The 17,813-nt window shown below is 41.4% G+C and overlaps 2 protein-coding genes across 8 annotated transcripts in view; both read left to right on the plus strand.

Annotated features, from left to right (window-relative positions):
* LOC131193504 (zinc finger protein ZFP2-like) overlaps nt 1-17,813 on the plus strand; it is a 52,990-nt gene that overhangs the window by 22,695 nt on the left and 12,482 nt on the right. For 3 of the 6 annotated variants that reach the window (XR_009153925.1, XR_009153924.1, XR_009153923.1), the window contains exons 1-2: nt 2,739-2,804; nt 12,981-15,891. Coding sequence is in view for 3 of the 6 variants with exons in the window: in XM_058173747.1 (XP_058029730.1) it covers nt 14,053-15,204 (1,152 nt within the window). In the remaining 3 variants the exon portion in view is untranslated. Of the gene's footprint in view, nt 1-2,738; nt 2,805-12,098; nt 12,394-12,980; nt 16,114-17,813 lie in introns of those variants that run through there. The other 3 variants (XM_058173746.1, XM_058173748.1, XM_058173747.1) reach the window with 3 other exon arrangements.
* LOC131193503 (zinc finger protein 84-like) overlaps nt 2,385-17,813 on the plus strand; it is a 97,902-nt gene continuing 82,473 nt past the window's right edge. For both annotated transcript variants that reach the window (XM_058173742.1, XM_058173744.1), the window contains exon 1: nt 2,385-2,490. The gene's annotated coding sequence lies outside the window, so the exon portion shown is untranslated. The remainder of the gene's footprint in view (nt 2,491-17,813) is intronic.

Consider the following 17,813-nt stretch of genomic DNA (forward strand, 5'->3'; position numbering starts at 1 on the left):
TTTGAGCGAAGGGGAGCAGTGCTGTGTGCCCTCCCCGATCAGCGCAGCCCCTACGGTCCCCCTCCCCAGAAATCCCCTGACCCTTCGGAAGGGCAGCCCCCACTGGAGCGTCACCTCATGACGGCGCGCTTGCCCTTCACGTCGGCTCCAGTGTAGCAAGCGACCTCCGGCTGAGCAGCAAGCGAGCGAGGCAGAGAAAGAGCTAGGGAGGTGGCGGGGTGGCTCCTTTAAGACTTGCGGACTTCAACTCCCAAAGTTCCTCAGCCAGCAGAGCGCTGGGAGTTGATTGGTCCACAAGTCTTAAAGGAGGCAAGTTTGAAGACGCCTGGAGGTAATGGGGCAGCAACAGTGGTGGGTGCAGTGGGGCAGCAGTGGCAGCGGGAGTGGGGGCGGCAGAGGTGGTGGCAGGGCAGCAACAAACATGGCGGCTGGGGCGAGCGACCAGTGACCGGTTTAGGGGCGTGGCCAGTCTACTGCGAACTACTAAACATTTTTACTACCGGTTCTCCCGAACCGGTGAGAACCGGTAGCAACCCACCACTGTTCTGTACAATAAAAAGATAAATTAGACCCCCCACAACTTACTAACACTATATATCTGACAAAATTGAGCAAATTAAAAGCAGCCCCAAACTGTCGTGTCCCACTCCTCCCCTGACGGCCGGGTCAGGGAAATCCGAATCAGGCTTGCCTCTGCAGCTCTGCCCAAAGTCCTAGCAAAGTCCTTAGAGCAGGCAGGAGACCAGAAAGTGACTTCAGTAAGATAAGTTCGACTTTGCCTGACTCAGAGACTGCCAGAAAGCAGATCCTTTATATAGGCCATGGGGTGTGGCTCCATGACTCAGCACTCATTAAGGCCTGTCCCTCCCTTCCTTCTGTTGCCTCCGCCTATCCAGTCTTCTGATGCGAGGGTCACTCCAATCAGCAGCTGTTGGAAATAAACTTTCCTCACGCTCACATGCTGTGGAGGAGGGGGAGGGATCTAGCTGCTCTGTTTGCCTGGGCATGGAGCCAGGGCTGGGGCCGGGGGATGCTCCCTCCTCTGCAGCCTGCCTGGCCATGGAGCCAGGGCTGGGACCGGGAGGTGCCCCCTCCTCTTCAGTTTGTCTGGGCATGGAGCCAGGACTGGGGCCGGGAGGCATACATTCCTCCATGTTCGGGAGCAGATAAGAAGGCCCCGGCTGCTGTGAGAGCGGACAAGACACAACACAAACAAACACCAGAGTAGCTAGACACAGGGCCAGGCAGAAGCTACCACCCAATCAGAGGAACGCTCTGTTTTCTAAGAAGAAAAGTATGAAACTAACTCGGATTGAAAGATCCGTTATCTGGAGAGGAAGGGTAAGCAGATTGCAAAGTGAACTGAATTTTGAAAGCTGCAGTCTTGGATTTGCTCTTGAAGTAGCAGGAAGAGCTCAAAGGGGAAATTTAGTGGGGAAGATGATGATCCAGGTTGGTGTAGAGGTGAAAGCTACACGTTGGAGACTGGGAAATACTCAGCTGCAGTCCCCCTAAAGTGTGAAGCCATCTGTACAGCTTTGACCAGTCCTATCAGGCCTAGGCCTAAGCAAGAAAGGGGGAAACCACTTGACTGACTTGAAGGCACCAAAGCCAAACATCTAGTTTAAGGCCCAAGGATGCTGGATGGAAAGCCACGAATTATAATTCTGCTTAAGCATAAAGCTTTCATGACCTATGGAATATTGAGAGGCAAAAAGTAGATCACAGTAGGTAGATAGGCTGGCTGTCTGGGGGACATTTACCCTGCAAATTACAGCATGCTACCCAGGAAGTGCTTTCTATGCCATCCTGAGTTTCAACCGGTTCGCTGGCTGCACATGCGTGCTGCGTGCGCAAATGTGCAGTGTGCACCATGCACCAAATGTGAGGCGTGCGCGCGTGCACAGTGCAAGCCCAAAAGAGGCATGGAGTAAGTAGAACAGCGGGTGGGGGAAGGTGATCAGCTGTGGTGCACAATCTTTTCTTTTACTTTTAAAATCATTTTTTTACAAACTATTCCGCAGAATAGGTTGTAAAAAAAATGCTTTTAAAAGTAAAAAAAAGGGTCTGACGATCGTGCGGCTCAGCTGTGATTGCCAGAGCCTTTTTTTTAACCTTTTAAAAGCATTTTTAAAAGAACCAGCAAGCGGGCAACTGGGAGATTGGGTGGGCATGGGCGGGGGGGGGATTTTTGCAACCGGCTCTCCGAATCACCCACTACCATCGCTACCGGATAGCCTGATCTGAACCAGGAGCATTTCGTCCCTGTGGTGTTGCCATGTCCTAAATCCTTGGGAGCCACATTAAATAAGTCATTAAGATTTGGGGTTTCGGGAGGCTTTGATCTCCATTGAGAGACACCCCCCAAGAAAACCTATTGTACAGTTCTGTAAAAAAAAAGTCTTTAACTTTTAGGGCTCAGCACATAATTAATCTTCGTAAGGTTAAGTAGCATCACATTTCACTATTTCACTTGGCTCAGTTGCAAAGGTCGGTTGCTAGAAGTCAAAAATGACTTGATAGTGAAAACAACTGGCAGACCCCTTAGGTAGAGACAGAACAAGCCTTCCTATCTGGAGATGGAAGTCAAGGGGGCAACATCTGTGCCTAGAAAGCAGACAATACAGTAGGCTGCCTCTGAGGTTGATTTTAAAGAGTTAAAACCATCAAGTACTGCATTGCTAGAAAGGATGAGAGGAGAGAAGAAACAAGAGTAACTTCCTCTTCCGGATGACTTCATGGGAGGAAGTTGCTGTGCAGAGTGGCTCCTGTAGTCTTCCCAGGGTCGAAGCAGCAGCTGGCAGGTGAGTTGAGGGCAGCAGGTGGGAGGAGAGTCCGGGAGCAAGTCGGGCTTTTCGGTTCCCTCCACGGCCTGGAAGCAGAGAAGCAACTGGGCTGAAGCAGGTCAGCTGCTGCTGCTGCTGCAGGTTCTTTCCCTCCCCAAATGGAAGCCCACTGGGGCTGCAAGCTGTGAAACTGGTGGCTGCAATTTTCTGCTGGTGGGAAGATTTGAAAAGTCTCTTTAAAGTTTAAGTTTGATTCTTTGGGAATGGCTATTGAGATTCCCTTCTATCTTGACCCTATCTACTGGGGTGTTGGGTATTCCTGCCAGGTTGGTGTCATCTCAAATTTGATGAGTTTGGTGAATATAAATCACCAGGACCTGATTCTCAGAACAGCAGGATTGGGAGGGAGCTGGCAGATGTTATCTCAGAACCCTTGTACCATATCCTTCAAAAATCCTGGAACATTGAGGATTGGAAAAGAGCCGATGTAGTTCCCATCTTCAAAAAAAGAGAAAAAACAGACCCAGGAATCTACAGACCAATCAGCCTAACACTGATACCTGGGAAGATAATGGAAAAAATAATTTAAAAAAACAGATCATGCCAATCGTATTTCATTCTTTGATAAAATGACTAAATTAGTAGACCAGAGAAATGCTCTGGACATTGTATATTTGGACTTCAGCAAGGCATAAGATAAAGTAGACTACAACCTACTTTTTGATACGCTAGAAAAATGACGGATAGACAGCATCACCAACAGATGGATTTATAACTGGCTGACAAACCGTACTCAACAAGTTGTCCTTCATGGTACTACATCTACATGGAGGAAGGTGAGCAGTGATATGCCAGACAGTTCTGTCTTAGGCCCAGTATTTTTCAGTATCTTCATACATGACTTAGATGAGGGAATAGAAGGGGAACTCATCAGGGGCGAGTTTCAAAACCCATCACTACTGGTTTGCTGGTGGGCGTGGGCATGCTTGTGCGCCAAGCTGGCAGGAATGGCCAACACCCAAGAAGACAAGCTTAGGATCCAAAAAGATCTTGACAGACTTGAAACAATGGGCCCTATCCAACAACATGAAATTTAATGTGGGGAAAACAAGATTTTATACTTAGGCAGGAAAAATGACAGGACCTTGGACTGCTAATGGATGATCACTTAAATATGAACCAGCAGTATGCGGCAGCAGCCAAAAAAGCTAATACAATTTTTGCTTATGTAGACAGGTGAATGTTTAGTACTGCTTTATATAAAGCCTTAGTAAGACCCCACCTGGAATACTCCATGTAGTTTTCATCACCACATTACAAAAAAGATGAAACTTTGGGAAAAAGTGCAAAGAAGAGCAACTAAGATGATTAAAGGCCCGGAGACTAAGATATCAAGAATGGTTGCAGGATTTGGATTTGGTTAGTCTAGAGAAAAGAAGGATTATAGATGACATGATAGTGGTATTCCAGTATTTCAAAGGTTGCCACAAAGAGGAGGAAGTGAACTTATTTTCCAAAGCCTCAAGAGTTCCCTCCATGTGGGCGTAGTTCCACTGAGGACTGCACGTTGAGTACAATTTGTTAGTGAGTTACGAATCCATCTGTGTGATTGGATGTCTCTGTGCCACATTTTTTTAAAATAAAAACTTACCATCTACTTTGTCAGATGCTTTTTATTGAAATCTAAGTATACCGTGTGTAATGCATTTTACTGGTCCACTAATGTAGTCATTTTGTTGAAGAATGGAATAAAATTTCTTTGGCATGATCTGATTTTAATAAAACCTTCTTGGCTTCTACCGGTAGTTACAACTTCTAATAATATTTATTTATTTATTTATTTATTTATTTATTTAATCATATTTTTATACTGCCCTATCTCCCAAGGGACTCAGGGCGGTTTACAGCCTAGTAAAACATACATATAAGTACAAGTTAAAACCCCAATTTAAAAAACTTATTAAATACGGCCGAATATTAAAACCACAATAAAATAATAAAACCCCGTTAAAACCAAATTTAAAATTTAAAATTCTAGTCCAGTCCTGCGCAGATAAATAGATGTGTCGTAAGCTCGTGGTGAAAGGTTCGAAGGTCAGGAAGTTGGCGAAGTCCTGGGGGAAGTTCATTCCAGAGGGTGGGAGCCCCCACAGAAAAGGCCCTTCCCCTGGGCGTCGCCAGCCGGCACTGCCTGGTTGACGGCACTCTGAGGAGTCCCTCCCTGTGAGAGCGCACGGGTCGGTGGGAGGCAATCGGTGGCAGTAGACGGTCCCGTAAGTAACCCGGCCCAATGCCATGGAGCACTTTGAAGATAGTTACCAAAACCTTGAAGCGCACCCGAAAGGCCACAGGTAGCCAGTGCAGTCTGTGCAGGAGAGGTGTCACATGGGAGCCACGAGGGGCTCCCTCTATCACCCGCGCAGCCGCATTCTGGACCAACTGGAGCCTCCGGGTGCTCTTCAAGGGGAGCCCCATGAAGACAGCATTGCAGTAATCCAGACGAGATGTCACGAGAGCATGAGTGACCGTGCATAGGGCATCCCGGTCTAGAAAGGGGCGTAACTGGCGAACCAGGCAAACCTGGTAAAAAGCTCTCCTGGAGACGGCCGTCAAGTGGTCTTCAAAAGACAGCCGTCCATCCAGAAGAACGCCCAAGTTGTGCACCCTCTCCATTGGGGCCAATGACTCGCCCCCAACAGTCAGCCGCAGCTGCAGCTGACTGTACCGGGGTGCCGGCATACACAGCCACTCTGTCTTGGAGGGATTGAGCTTGAGCCTGTTTCTCCCCATCCAGACCTGTACGGCTTCCAGACACCGGGACAGCATTTCCATAGCTTCGTTGGGGTGGCCCGGTGTAGAAAAGTACAGCTGAGTGTCATCAGCGTACAGTTGATACCTCACACCGAAACCACTGATGATCTCACCCAGCGGCTTCATATAGCTGTTGAACAGGAGGGGTGAGATAATTGACCCCTGCGGCACCCCACAAGTGAGGCGCCTCGGGGTCGACCTCTGCCCTCCCATCAACACCATCTGCGACCGATCAGAGAGATAGGAGGAAAACCACCGATAAATGGTGCCTCCCACTCCCAATCCCTCCAACCGGTGCAGCAAGATACCATGGTCGATGGTATCAAAAGCCACTGAGAGATCTAATAGGACCAAGGCAGAGGAATAACCCCTATCCCTGGCCCTCCAGAGATCATCAACCAAAGCAACCAAAGCCGTCTCAGGGCTGTAACCGGGTCGGAAGCCGGACTGGAACGGGTCTAGATAGACAGTTTCATCCAGGTACCGAGGTAATTGACATTAAACAATAATAATAACAACAACAGAGTTGGAAGGGACCTTGGAGGCCTTCTAGTCCAACCCCCTGCTCAGGCAGGAAACCTTACACCATCTCAGACAGATGGTTATCCAACATTTTCTTAAAAATTTCCAGTGTTGGAGCATTCACAACTTCTCCAAACAAGTCGTTCCACTTATTAATTGTTGTAACTGTCATGAAATTTCTTCTTAGTTCTAAGTTGCTTCTTTCTTTGATCAGTTTCCACCCATTGCTTCTTGTTCTACCCTCAGGTGGTTTGGAGAACAGCCCGACTCCTTCTTCTTTGTGGCAACCCCTGAGATATTGGAACACAGCTATCATGTCTCCCCTAGTCCTTCTTTTTATTAAACTAGACATACCCAGTTCCTGCAACCGTTCTTCATATGTTTTAGCCTCCAGTCCCCTAATCATCTTTGTTGCTCTTCTCTGCATTCTTTCTAGAGTCTCAGCATCTTTTTTACATCACGGCGACCAAAACAGAATGCAGTATTCCATGTGTGGCCTTACCAAAGCGTTATAAAGTGGCACTAACACTTCACGTGATCTTGATTCTATCCCTCTGTTTATGCAGCCCAGAACTGTGTTGGGTTTTTTAGCAGCTGCTACACACTGCTAGCTCATATCTAAGTGGTTGTCCACTAGGACTCCATGATCCCTCTCACAGGTACTACTATTGAGCAAGGTACCACATATACGGTACCTGTGCATTTTGGGTTTTTTTGTCTAAATGTAGAACCTTGACATTTTTCTTGTTATATATATGTTGAAAGAAACTTGTTTTTGTTATCTTTTACTTTTGTTCCAAGTCTTTGTTCATACTCAGCCTTTGGTTTCCTGACTTCATCATTGAGATTCGGGCTATCTGCTGATAATTCTGCCTTAATTATGTGTCCCTCTTTCCATTTTTTGTACTTATCCTTTTTGTCTTTCAGTTTATCAGAGAGATCTTTATGCAACCATGCTGGCTGCTTCTTGATTTTTCCTTTTTAGTGATATTGTGTTGGACTGGGCTTATATGATCATATTTTCCAGTGTTTCCCACGCTCTTGCATTGTGTTTTCTCTTTTAGGATTTTTATCCATGAAATGTTGCTTCGGCGCTGAATTTGTTAAAATCAGCTCTTCTAAAATTGAAGACACTTGTTGGATTATAGTCTATTGCTTGTGTTTGCATTATATTGAATTCCAGTAAGACCTGGTCACTTGCCCAAGGTTTCGACAGCTTCACCTATCGCTTCTCTATTAGTAAGAATTAGGTCGAGTATAGTTTTTCCTCTAGTTCCCTCTTTTACCTTTTGGATGACATAGTTGTCAGCTAAGTTGATTAGAAATCTGTTCGGTCTCCTACTTGCTGTAGAGTTTGTCTCCCAGTTGATATCAGGGTGGTTAAAGTCTCCCATTACATCCTGATGTTGCCCTTTTGATATAGTTTGTAATCCACACATGTATTGAAAATGACAGATGAATAAAATTTACAAGTTTTTTTACTTCCATGTCGTGACAGTAAGAATGATATTTCTTGTCCCGTCCATGGTTCAATTCTGCATAATCCAATATTAGTATAGAACAGGAACAAGAAATGATTACCTACAAAGAACTTTTATATAATGAGAGGGGAAATTTGCAATTAAAATTTTTGCATACATTAAAAGAAGAAGGGAGGAATTACACATGGTTTCAATATGGGCAGTTAAAGGCTAGATGGAAAGAAGATCAGAAAATTGTTATTATTCAAAATGAAGAAAATTTGGTAAAACAAATTAGAAATCAAACCCAGGGGCATATAAAGAGATTGTATAATGTGTTGGTAGAAATAGATTCTGAAAGGGACTTGATAAAGGATTGTATGATAAAATGGGCGCAGAATATTCAGGAACCAATAATGTTGGAAACATGGGAAAAAATTTGGGTTAGAAATGTTAAATTTACGCAAGCGCAGAATTTAATAATAATAATAATAATAATAATAATAATAATAATAATAATAATAATAATAATAATAATAATAATAATAATAATTTAATTTGTATACCGCCCTTCTCCCAGAGGACTCAGGGCGGTGAACAGGCAGATAAAATAAAAATGATACATTTCAATAAAAACAATATTTAAAAAACTTATTCCAATAGCCTAAATTTAAAATACAATACAAAATATAAAATAAACCCCAATAAAATCCATATTTAAAACCCTATTAAGCCAGTCCTGCTCGAAAGAATAGATATGTTTTAAGCTCGCGGCAAAAGGTCCGGAGGTCTGGAAGTTGTCGAAGTCCTGGGGGAAGCTCATTCCAGAGGGTAGGTGCCCCCACAGAGAAGGCTCTTCCCCTGGGGGTCGCCAGCCTGCACTGTTTGGCTGACGGCACCCTGAGGAGGCCCTCTCTATGAGAGCGTACCAGTCGGTGGGAGGCATGTGGTAACAGAAGGCGGTCCCGAAGATATCCCGTTAAGGGAAAACTTTTATAAGATGTTTTATAGATGCCATTTAGATTCTAAGAAACTATCATGTATGTATCCAGATATGCAAGCGAAATGTTGGAGATGCAATTGTGATGACACTACATATTTTCATGTATGGTGGACTTGTAAGAACATTAAGCCTTTCTGGATAAAAATTTGGTGGATTATGCAGAATATTTTGAAGAAGAAAATTAAGTTTCAACCACAATTTTTCCTTTTAGGGATTATGATGGACTATACAGTAACTGATACTAAATTGATATTGAACTTGATAAAAGCAGCAAGATTACTGATTGGACAGTACTGGAAGAAAAAAGAACTACCCACAATAGAAGAATGAATATTGAAAGTTTCTAATTTGGTGGAGATGGCCAAAATCTCAACCTTTTTGAAAGACAATACTCAAGAAAAATATTTAAACGAATGGAAGAAATGGATTGACTATATTCAAAATAGATATCAGACTAAGAGATATCAGACTGCCTTTGAATGAAGAACGTAATTTTTGTCTTTAAAGGAGGAAGTCAGGATATGTGAAAGAGAAGGATTATAATTGTGTTAGACTTTAAAAATTTAATTTATTTTATTATTTATTTATTTATTTATTTATTTATTTATTTATTTATTTATTTATTTATTTATTTATTTATTTATTTATTTACATTTATATCCCACCCTTCTCCGAAGACTCAGGGCGGCTTACAGTATGTAAGGCGATAGTCTCATTCTATTTGTATATTTACAAAGTCAACTTAATGTATGAATGTTAGTTTTTTGAGCTATACCTTGTGTTTGCTCCGGGAAGTCTGGGGGGGAGGGGGGTTTTTCAGGGAGGGGGAGGGAGGGGGGAGGGGGAAAAACTTATTTCTTTTTCTAAAACTTTTCAAATAAAAAAAATTCTGCATAATCCAAAACTTCCTAAAAAATAGCTCTTTGGTTGAATTAGGTCGAGTATAGTTTTTCCTCTAGTTCCCTCTTTTACCTTTTGGATGACATAGTTGTCAGCTAAGTTGATTAGAAATCTGTTCGGTCTCCTACTTGCTGTAGAGTTTGTCTCCCAGTTGATATCAGGGTGGTTAAAGTCTCCCATTACATCCTGATGTTGCCCTTTTGATATAGTTTGTAACCCACACATGTATTGAAAATGCAGATGAATAAAATTTACAAGTTTTTTTACTTCCATGTCGTGGCAGTAAGAATGATATTTCTTGTCCCGTCCATGGTTCAATTCTGCATAATCCAATATTAGTATAGAACAGGAACAAGAAATGATTACCTACAAAGAACTTTTATATAATGAGAGGGGAAATTTGCAATTAAAATTTTTGCATACATTAAAAGAAGAAGGGAGGAATTACACATGGTTTCAATATGGGCAGTTAAAGGCTAGATGGAAAGAAGATCAGAAAATTGTTATTATTCAAAATGAAGAAAATTTGGTAAAACAAATTAGAAATCAAACCCAGGGGCATATAAAGAGATTGTATAATGTGTTGGTAGAAATAGATTCTGAAAGGGACTTGATAAAGGATTGTATGATAAAATGGGCGCAGAATATTCAGGAACCAATAATGTTGGAAACATGGGAAAAAATTTGGGTTAGAAATGTTAAATTTACGCAGAATTTAATAATAATAATAATAATAATAATAATAATAATAATAATAATAATAATAATAATAATAATAATAATAATAATAATTTAATTTGTATACCGCCCTTCTCCCGGAGGACTCAGGGCGGTGAACAGGCAGATAAAATAAAAATGATACATTTCAATAAAAACAATATTTAAAAAACTTATTCCAATAGCCTAAATTTAAAATACAATACAAAATATAAAATAAACCCCAATAAAATCCATATTTAAAACCCTATTAAGCCAGTCCTGCTCGAAAGAATAGATATGTTTTAAGCTCGCGGCAAAAGGTCCGGAGGTCTGGAAGTTGTCGAAGTCCTGGGGGAAGCTCATTCCAGAGGGTAGGTGCCCCCACAGAGAAGGCTCTTCCCCTGGGGGTCGCCAGCCTGCACTGTTTGGCTGACGGCACCCTGAGGAGGCCCTCTCTATGAGAGCGTACCAGTCGGTGGGAGGCATGTGGTAACAGAAGGCGGTCCCGAAGATATCCCGTTAAGGGAAAACTTTTATAAGATGTTTTATAGATGCCATTTAGATTCTAAGAAACTATCATGTATGTATCCAGATATGCAAGCGAAATGTTGGAGATGCAATTGTGATGACGCTACATATTTTCATGTATGGTGGACTTGTAAGAACATTAAGCCTTTCTGGATAAAAATTTGGTGGATTATGCAGAATATTTTGAAGAAGAAAATTAAGTTTCAACCACAATTTTTCCTTTTAGGGATTATGATGGACTATACAGTAACTGATACTAAATTGATATTGAACTTGATAAAAGCAGCAAGATTACTGATTGGACAGTACTGGAAGAAAAAAGAACTACCCACAATAGAAGAATGGATATTGAAAGTTTCTAATTTGGTGGAGATGGCCAAAATCTCAACCTTTTTGAAAGACAATACTCAAGAAAAATATTTAAATGAATGGAAGAAATGGATTGACTATATTCAAAATAGATATCAGACTAAGAGATATCAGACTGCCTTTGAATGAAGAACGTAATTTTTGTCTTTAAAGGAGGAAGTCAGGATATGTGAAAGAGAAGGATTATAATTGTGTTAGACTTTAAAAATTTAATTTATTTTATTATTTATTTATTTATTTATTTATTTATTTATTTATTTATTTATTTATTTATTTATTTATTTATTTATTTACATTTATATCCCACCCTTCTCCGAAGACTCAGGGCGGCTTACAGTATGTAAGGCGATAGTCTCATTCTATTTGTATATTTACAAAGTCAACTTAATGTATGAATGTTAGTTTTTTGAGCTATACCTTGTGTTTGCTCCTGGAAGTCTGGGGGGGAGGGGGGTTTTTCAGGGAGGGGGAGGGAGGGGGGAGGGGGAAAAACTTATTTCTTTTTCTAAAACTTTTCAAATAAAAAAAATTCTGCATAATCCAAAACTTCCTAAAAAATAGCTCTTTGGTTGAATTAGGTCGAGTATAGTTTTTCCTCTAGTTCCCTCTTTTACCTTTTGGATGACATAGTTGTCAGCCAAGTTGGTTAGAAATCTGTTCTGTCTCCTACTTGCTGTAGAGTTTGTCTCCCAGTTGATATCAGGGTGGTTAAAGTCTCCCATTACATCCTGATGTTGCCCTTTTGATATAGTTTGTAATCCACACATGTATTGAAAATGACAGATGAATAAAATTTACAAGTTTTTTTACTTCCATGTCATGGCAGTAAGAATGATATTTCATGTCCTGTCCATGGCTCAATTCTGCATAATCCAACACTTCCTAAAAAATAGCTCTTTGGTTGCAGCTAAGTCTCTCCTCACTTACCACTTCATCCCCGAGCCTTCAAAATTCCTATGGCACAATAGAAGGAGACGTGCACCTGGTCCATAAAATTTGTGGTAATCCTAGCACTTGTTCAATGACCGTCACTGTGGTTTTAAAGGTTTAGGAAAAGGAGTTGCACCAATTCGGGTTCTGCCAATAGTTGCACATTTATGATGGCCGCGTCATCCCACACTGATAATCTCCATTTGTGACCTTCCCAGCTAGCTTCTGACAAGCAAAATCAATGGATATAATGGCAGGAAATTGCAAGTTACGATCATATGAAATTGCCTTTAACAACCCACAGTAAGTTGCTTAAAAACTACAAAGGAACAGATGTAAGTTCTGTTTGAGCAGCTTGGTGACGCAGATATCCGTTTCAATTGTGGTAGGTTAAGTGAGGACGACTTGAGTGGGGATGTCACCAGAGGGGTTGAAGACAGGATTTTCTGTTCTTATTTGCAGCTGAGGACTTCCATGAGTAAAAGTGGTGCTTCAAAGCTTAGAGAGGCTTTCAGCATCATTTCATCAGTTAAAACCTCCACATCTCTAAATTTAGCTCAGAAGGTTTGACTGCAAACATTTTGGGACATTTTGTCAGGCTTGAAAGACGTAGATTTTCTCCATGTATACATGTGTAGGTGGGTGCATCTGTATTTCTCTCTATCCATATATCTGCAATTATATAACCTATTCCCAGCACTTCAAGATATATTTCATGATAAATTCTTTGCATTGCTAAGAATTTATGATTGACCCAACTAAATAACTCAATTTGATTGAATATTGATTGAATATTTGAACACGGATCTCAGTAGTATTCCATGTGTGATAGGAATCATCAATAATGTAAGTGATTATTCTAATATTGGGGCATGTTTGTTTTTTCATTGTAATATATACTTTTTTCTTTTTTCACATCATCTCTAACCATTTATAAAGAATTAAAGTTCTATTTTTCTTTGAATCTTACAGACAAAGAGGATGGCAATAAGAACACTCGGGACAACTGTAAATAACAAACACTGTTAAAAAGGGAAGAAAATCAAGCCAGAAATCAAATATTTTCCATTTCCTTCAGAAAACTACACAATTCTCCTCTTTCAACAGTTGTTAGACAAAAGAGAGAAAATCAAGAAAGAATAAACAGATTATGCAGAACTGAAGGATACATTACATGAAAAGTGAAGGGAGATTATTTATCCTTCAGCAAAAGAGGGAAATATCTGGAGGTCAGTGAGGAGGAAAAGGTCAATAGTAAAGTCACATAGAGCATACAGTAATTCAGGCCTCTCCCTGTGAGGAAGAAAACGGCTTGAATGAAAGCACCACTAAACAAGGCATTGTCCATATTTTATCTCTTCAAGAATATCATCTGTGGAAAAGCTCCATAGATTTGTCTATTGTGGGACAAGCACAGATTGCAAATCACAGCTGATTATGCACAAGAGGAGCCAGAGAGGAGAAAAACCATACAAATTACCTGATTGTGGCAAAAGCTTTGGTCACAACAGCTCCCTTGTGGTTCATGGAAGCACCCAGACACAAGAGGGAAGCCACAAAAGTGCTCCCAATGTAGTAAATGCTTTAGTGAGCACGGCAACATGGTGCTACATCAGATAACTCACAGGAGGAAGAAAACGTATGACTGTGCAGATTGTTTGAAAGTTTCATTAGAAATTCCCAGGTCATGAGATACTAAAGGACGCGCACACAGGAATAAAAACCATTTGAACATCCTTTCTGTGGGAAAAGTTTCAGTGAGAATTCCATCCTGGTGAAGCACCAGAGAACTCACACAGAAGAGAAAACCTTTGAATGTCCTGATTATGGGAAAGTCACAATTCCAGCCTGGTGATACACCAGAAGACTCACAAAGGAGAGAAATGTTTTGAATGTCCTGATTGTTGGAAAACTTTCAGTTATAATTCCAACTTGGTGATAGACCAGAGGAATCATAAAGGAGAAAAACCCATTCAATATACTGACTGTGGGAGAAGTTCCAGTTCGTAATTCCCATCTGCCAATACATCAGAGGATTCAATCCATGGAGAAATCTTATGAATGTCGAGATTGTGGGAAAGCTTTCATTACAAATTCGCACCTCCTGAGACACAAGACCATGCACACAGGAGAGAAACCATTTGAATGCCCTATCTGTGGGAAAGGTTATAGTGATAATTCCCACCTGGTGGCACACCAGAGGACTCACACAGGAGAGAAACCCTTTGAATGTCCTGATTGTGGGAAAAGTTTCAGTCAGAATTCCAACCTGGTGAGACACCAGAGGAGTCACACAGGAGAGAAACCCTTTGAATGTCCTATCTGTGAGAAAGGTTTTAATGATAATTCCCACCTGGTGATACACCAGAGGACTCATACAGGAGAGAAACCCTTTGAATGTCCTGATTGTGGGAAAGGTTTTAGAGATAATTTCCACCTGGTGAGACATCAGAGGAGTCACACAGGAGAGAAACCCTTTGAATGTCCTGATTGTGGGAAAGGTTTTAGAGATAATTTCCACCTGGTGAGACATCAGAGGAGTCACACAGGAGAGAAACCCTTTGAATGTCCTGATTGTGGGAAAGGTTTTAGTGATAATTCCAGCCTGGTGATACACCAAAGGACTCACACAGGAGAGAAGCCCTTTGAATGTCCTGATTGTGGGAAAGGTTTTAGTGATAATTACAGCCTGGTGAGACACCAGAGGACTCACACAGGAGAGAAACCCTTTGAATGTCCTGATTGTGGAAAAGGTTTTATTGATAATTCCAGCCTGGTGAGACACCAGAGGACTCACACAGGAGAGAAACCCTTTGAATGTCCTATCTGTGGGAAAGGTTTTAGTGATAATTTCAGCCTTGTTCAACACCAGAGTACTCACACAGGAGAGAAACCCTTTGAATGTCCTGATTGTGGGAAAGGTTTTAGAGATAATTCCAGCCTGGTGAGACATCAGAGGAATCACACAGGAGAGAAACCCTTTGAATGTCCTATCTGTGAGAAAGGTTTTAATGATAATTCCAACCTGGTGAGACACCAGAGGACTCACACAGGAGAGAAACCCTTTGAATGTCTTGACTGTGGAAAATGTTACAGTCAGAATTCCCACCTGGTTACACACCAGAGGACTCACAGACGAGAGAAAACCTTGAATGTCCTATCTTTAGGAAAAGTTTCAGTCAGAATTCCTACCTAATGATACACCAGAGATTTTACACTGTGGAGAAATGTTTGAAATGTCCAGTCTGTGGACGTTACTTCAAGCATAAATCATCCCTTATTGCACACAAGGTAATCCATATGAGGAATAGTAGATGAGTTTACAGAATGCTTGAATTTCATTTGTGATCTCCCATTGAAAGTATAGGTGAGAAATTGTTTGAATTTTGGCCTGATTCATTTTACTCAAACGTTTCTCAGGATTAAATGTGTAGGTGGAGAGAAAAGGAAAATGGAAATGGCTAATTTTCAGTGGGCCCTGGATTCATCCCTGTTGTGAACTGTGGTAATGGCACAAGGCACCACACGGCATCCTGCCGCAAGCATAAGATACACAGATATGACTCACATTCTTCTCTGCCTTCTCAGAATGGAAGCAAGAGTGAAAGAAAATGCAGTCTAGTGGAAATGGTTGGAGTGCATTAGAGGAGTTTAGCCAAAAGGAAAAAGATAGCTGATGGTAGCTTTTTAAAACATTATTTCCTCCAAAAAAAAAAAAATCCTCCAGAAGTTAAAAGTGTTTTAATCAGCTGAGAAACTGCTTGACAAGCTGCTTGACAAGCTACACAGTGTTTGCCGCAAGCGGCTGCAGAAGAAGTCAGGCGGTGGTGCAACAGGTGTCCGAGTGTGGGTGGCCTCCCTGCAATGGTCCTAAGATAAGCGGGTAAGACATGCCCTTTAACTAAGACCTGGTGCTTATTATGGGCCCAAAAGAAAATAAAACTGCGTCTTATTTTCGGGGAAACACAGGATATGTACATATATATAACCTGTCCCCAGCACTTCCAAGTATATTTGATGATTACTCTTCGCAATTTTATGAACTCATGATTGACCCAAGTCCATAAATCTCATAATAACAGAGTTGGAAGGGACCTTATTTATTTTATTTATTGAATTTGTATACCGCCCTTCTCCCAAAGGACTCACACAGGAGAAACCCTTTGAATGTCTTGACTGTGGAAAATGTTACAGTCAGAATTCCTACCTAATGATACACCAGAGGACTCACAGGAGAGAACCCTTTGAATGTCCTGATTGTGGAAAGGTTTTATTGATAATTCCAGCCTGGTGATACACCAAAGGACTCACACAGGAGAAACCCTTTGAATGTCCTATCTGTGAGAAAGGTTTTAGTGATAATTACAGCCTGGTGAGACATCAGAGGAATCACACAGGAGAGAACCCTTTGAATGTCCTGATTGTGGGAAAGGTTTTAGATAATTCCACCTGGTGATACACCAGAGGACTCACAGGAGAGAACCCTTTGAATGTCCTGATTGTGGGAAAGGTTTTAGATAATTCCACCTGGTGAGACATCAGAGGAGTCACACAGGAGAGAAGCCCTTTGAATGTCCTGATTGTGGAAAGGTTTTAGATAATTCCACCTGGTGAGACACCAGAGGACTCACAGGAGAGAACCCTTTGAATGTCCTATCTGTGGGAAAGGTTTTAGTGATAATTACAGCCTGGTGAGACATCAGAGGAGTCACACAGGAGAGAAACCCTTTGAATGTCCTATCTGTGGGAAAGGTTTTAATGATAATTCCAGCCTGGTGAGACACCAGAGGACTCACAGACGAGAGAAACCTTGAAGCGCACCCGAAGGCCACAGGCAGCCAGTGCAGCCTGCAGGATAGGTGTCACTCGGGAGCCACGAGGGCTCCTCTATCACCAGCGCAGCTGCATTCTGACTAACTTGAGTGGGGATGTCCCCAAAGAGGTTGTAGACAGGATTTTCTGTTCTTATTTGCAGCTGAGGACTTCCATGAGTAAAAGTGGTGCTTCAAAGCTTAGAGAGGCTTTCAGCATCATTTCATCAGTTAAAGCCCCCACATCTCTAAATTTAGCTCAGAAAGTTTGACTATAAACATTTTGGGACATTTTGTCAGGCTTGAAAGACGTAGATTTTCTCCATGTATACATGTGTAGATGGAGAGAAAAGGAAAATGGAAATGGCTAATTTTCAGTGGGCCCTGGATTCATCCCTGTTGTGAACTGTGGTAATGGCGCAAGGCCCCACACGGCGTCCTGCCGCAAGCATAAGATACACAGATTTGACTCACATTCTTCTCTGCCTTCTCAGAAGGAAGCAAGAGTGAAATCGGTCTATAATTCCCAGGCTTAGTACAATCCTGATCCTCTTTCGGTATCAATGAAATAAAAGTAGTCCTCCATGATGGTGGCACTCCTCCTCCCATCAGTATCTGATTAAATAACTCCATAAGTGGACCAACTATCTCATCCTGTAATGTTTTATAATATATTGCTGTAAGTCCATCTGTGCCCGGGGATTTCCCTATTTTTAATTGCTTTATTACCAAAGTAATTTCCTCAGAAGTTATAGGCCGATTCAACTCTTCCCTTTGTTCATTAGTTAAACTTTTAACCTTATATTCTTTCAAATATTTATCAATATCCATATTCAATATTGTATCTCTGGCATATAAATTTGTATAATATTCCAAGAAAGCTTTTTTAATTTTATCCTGTTGAAATCTCACTTTACCCTTGTATTCAATTCTTTCAATAGTACGTGCTTTCTGTCTTTTCCTTCTAAAATCAATTCAATAGCAATATATCTTC

Source organism: Ahaetulla prasina, chromosome 2, assembly GCF_028640845.1.
Source record: "Ahaetulla prasina isolate Xishuangbanna chromosome 2, ASM2864084v1, whole genome shotgun sequence".
Lineage (NCBI taxonomy): Eukaryota > Metazoa > Chordata > Lepidosauria > Squamata > Colubridae > Ahaetulla > Ahaetulla prasina.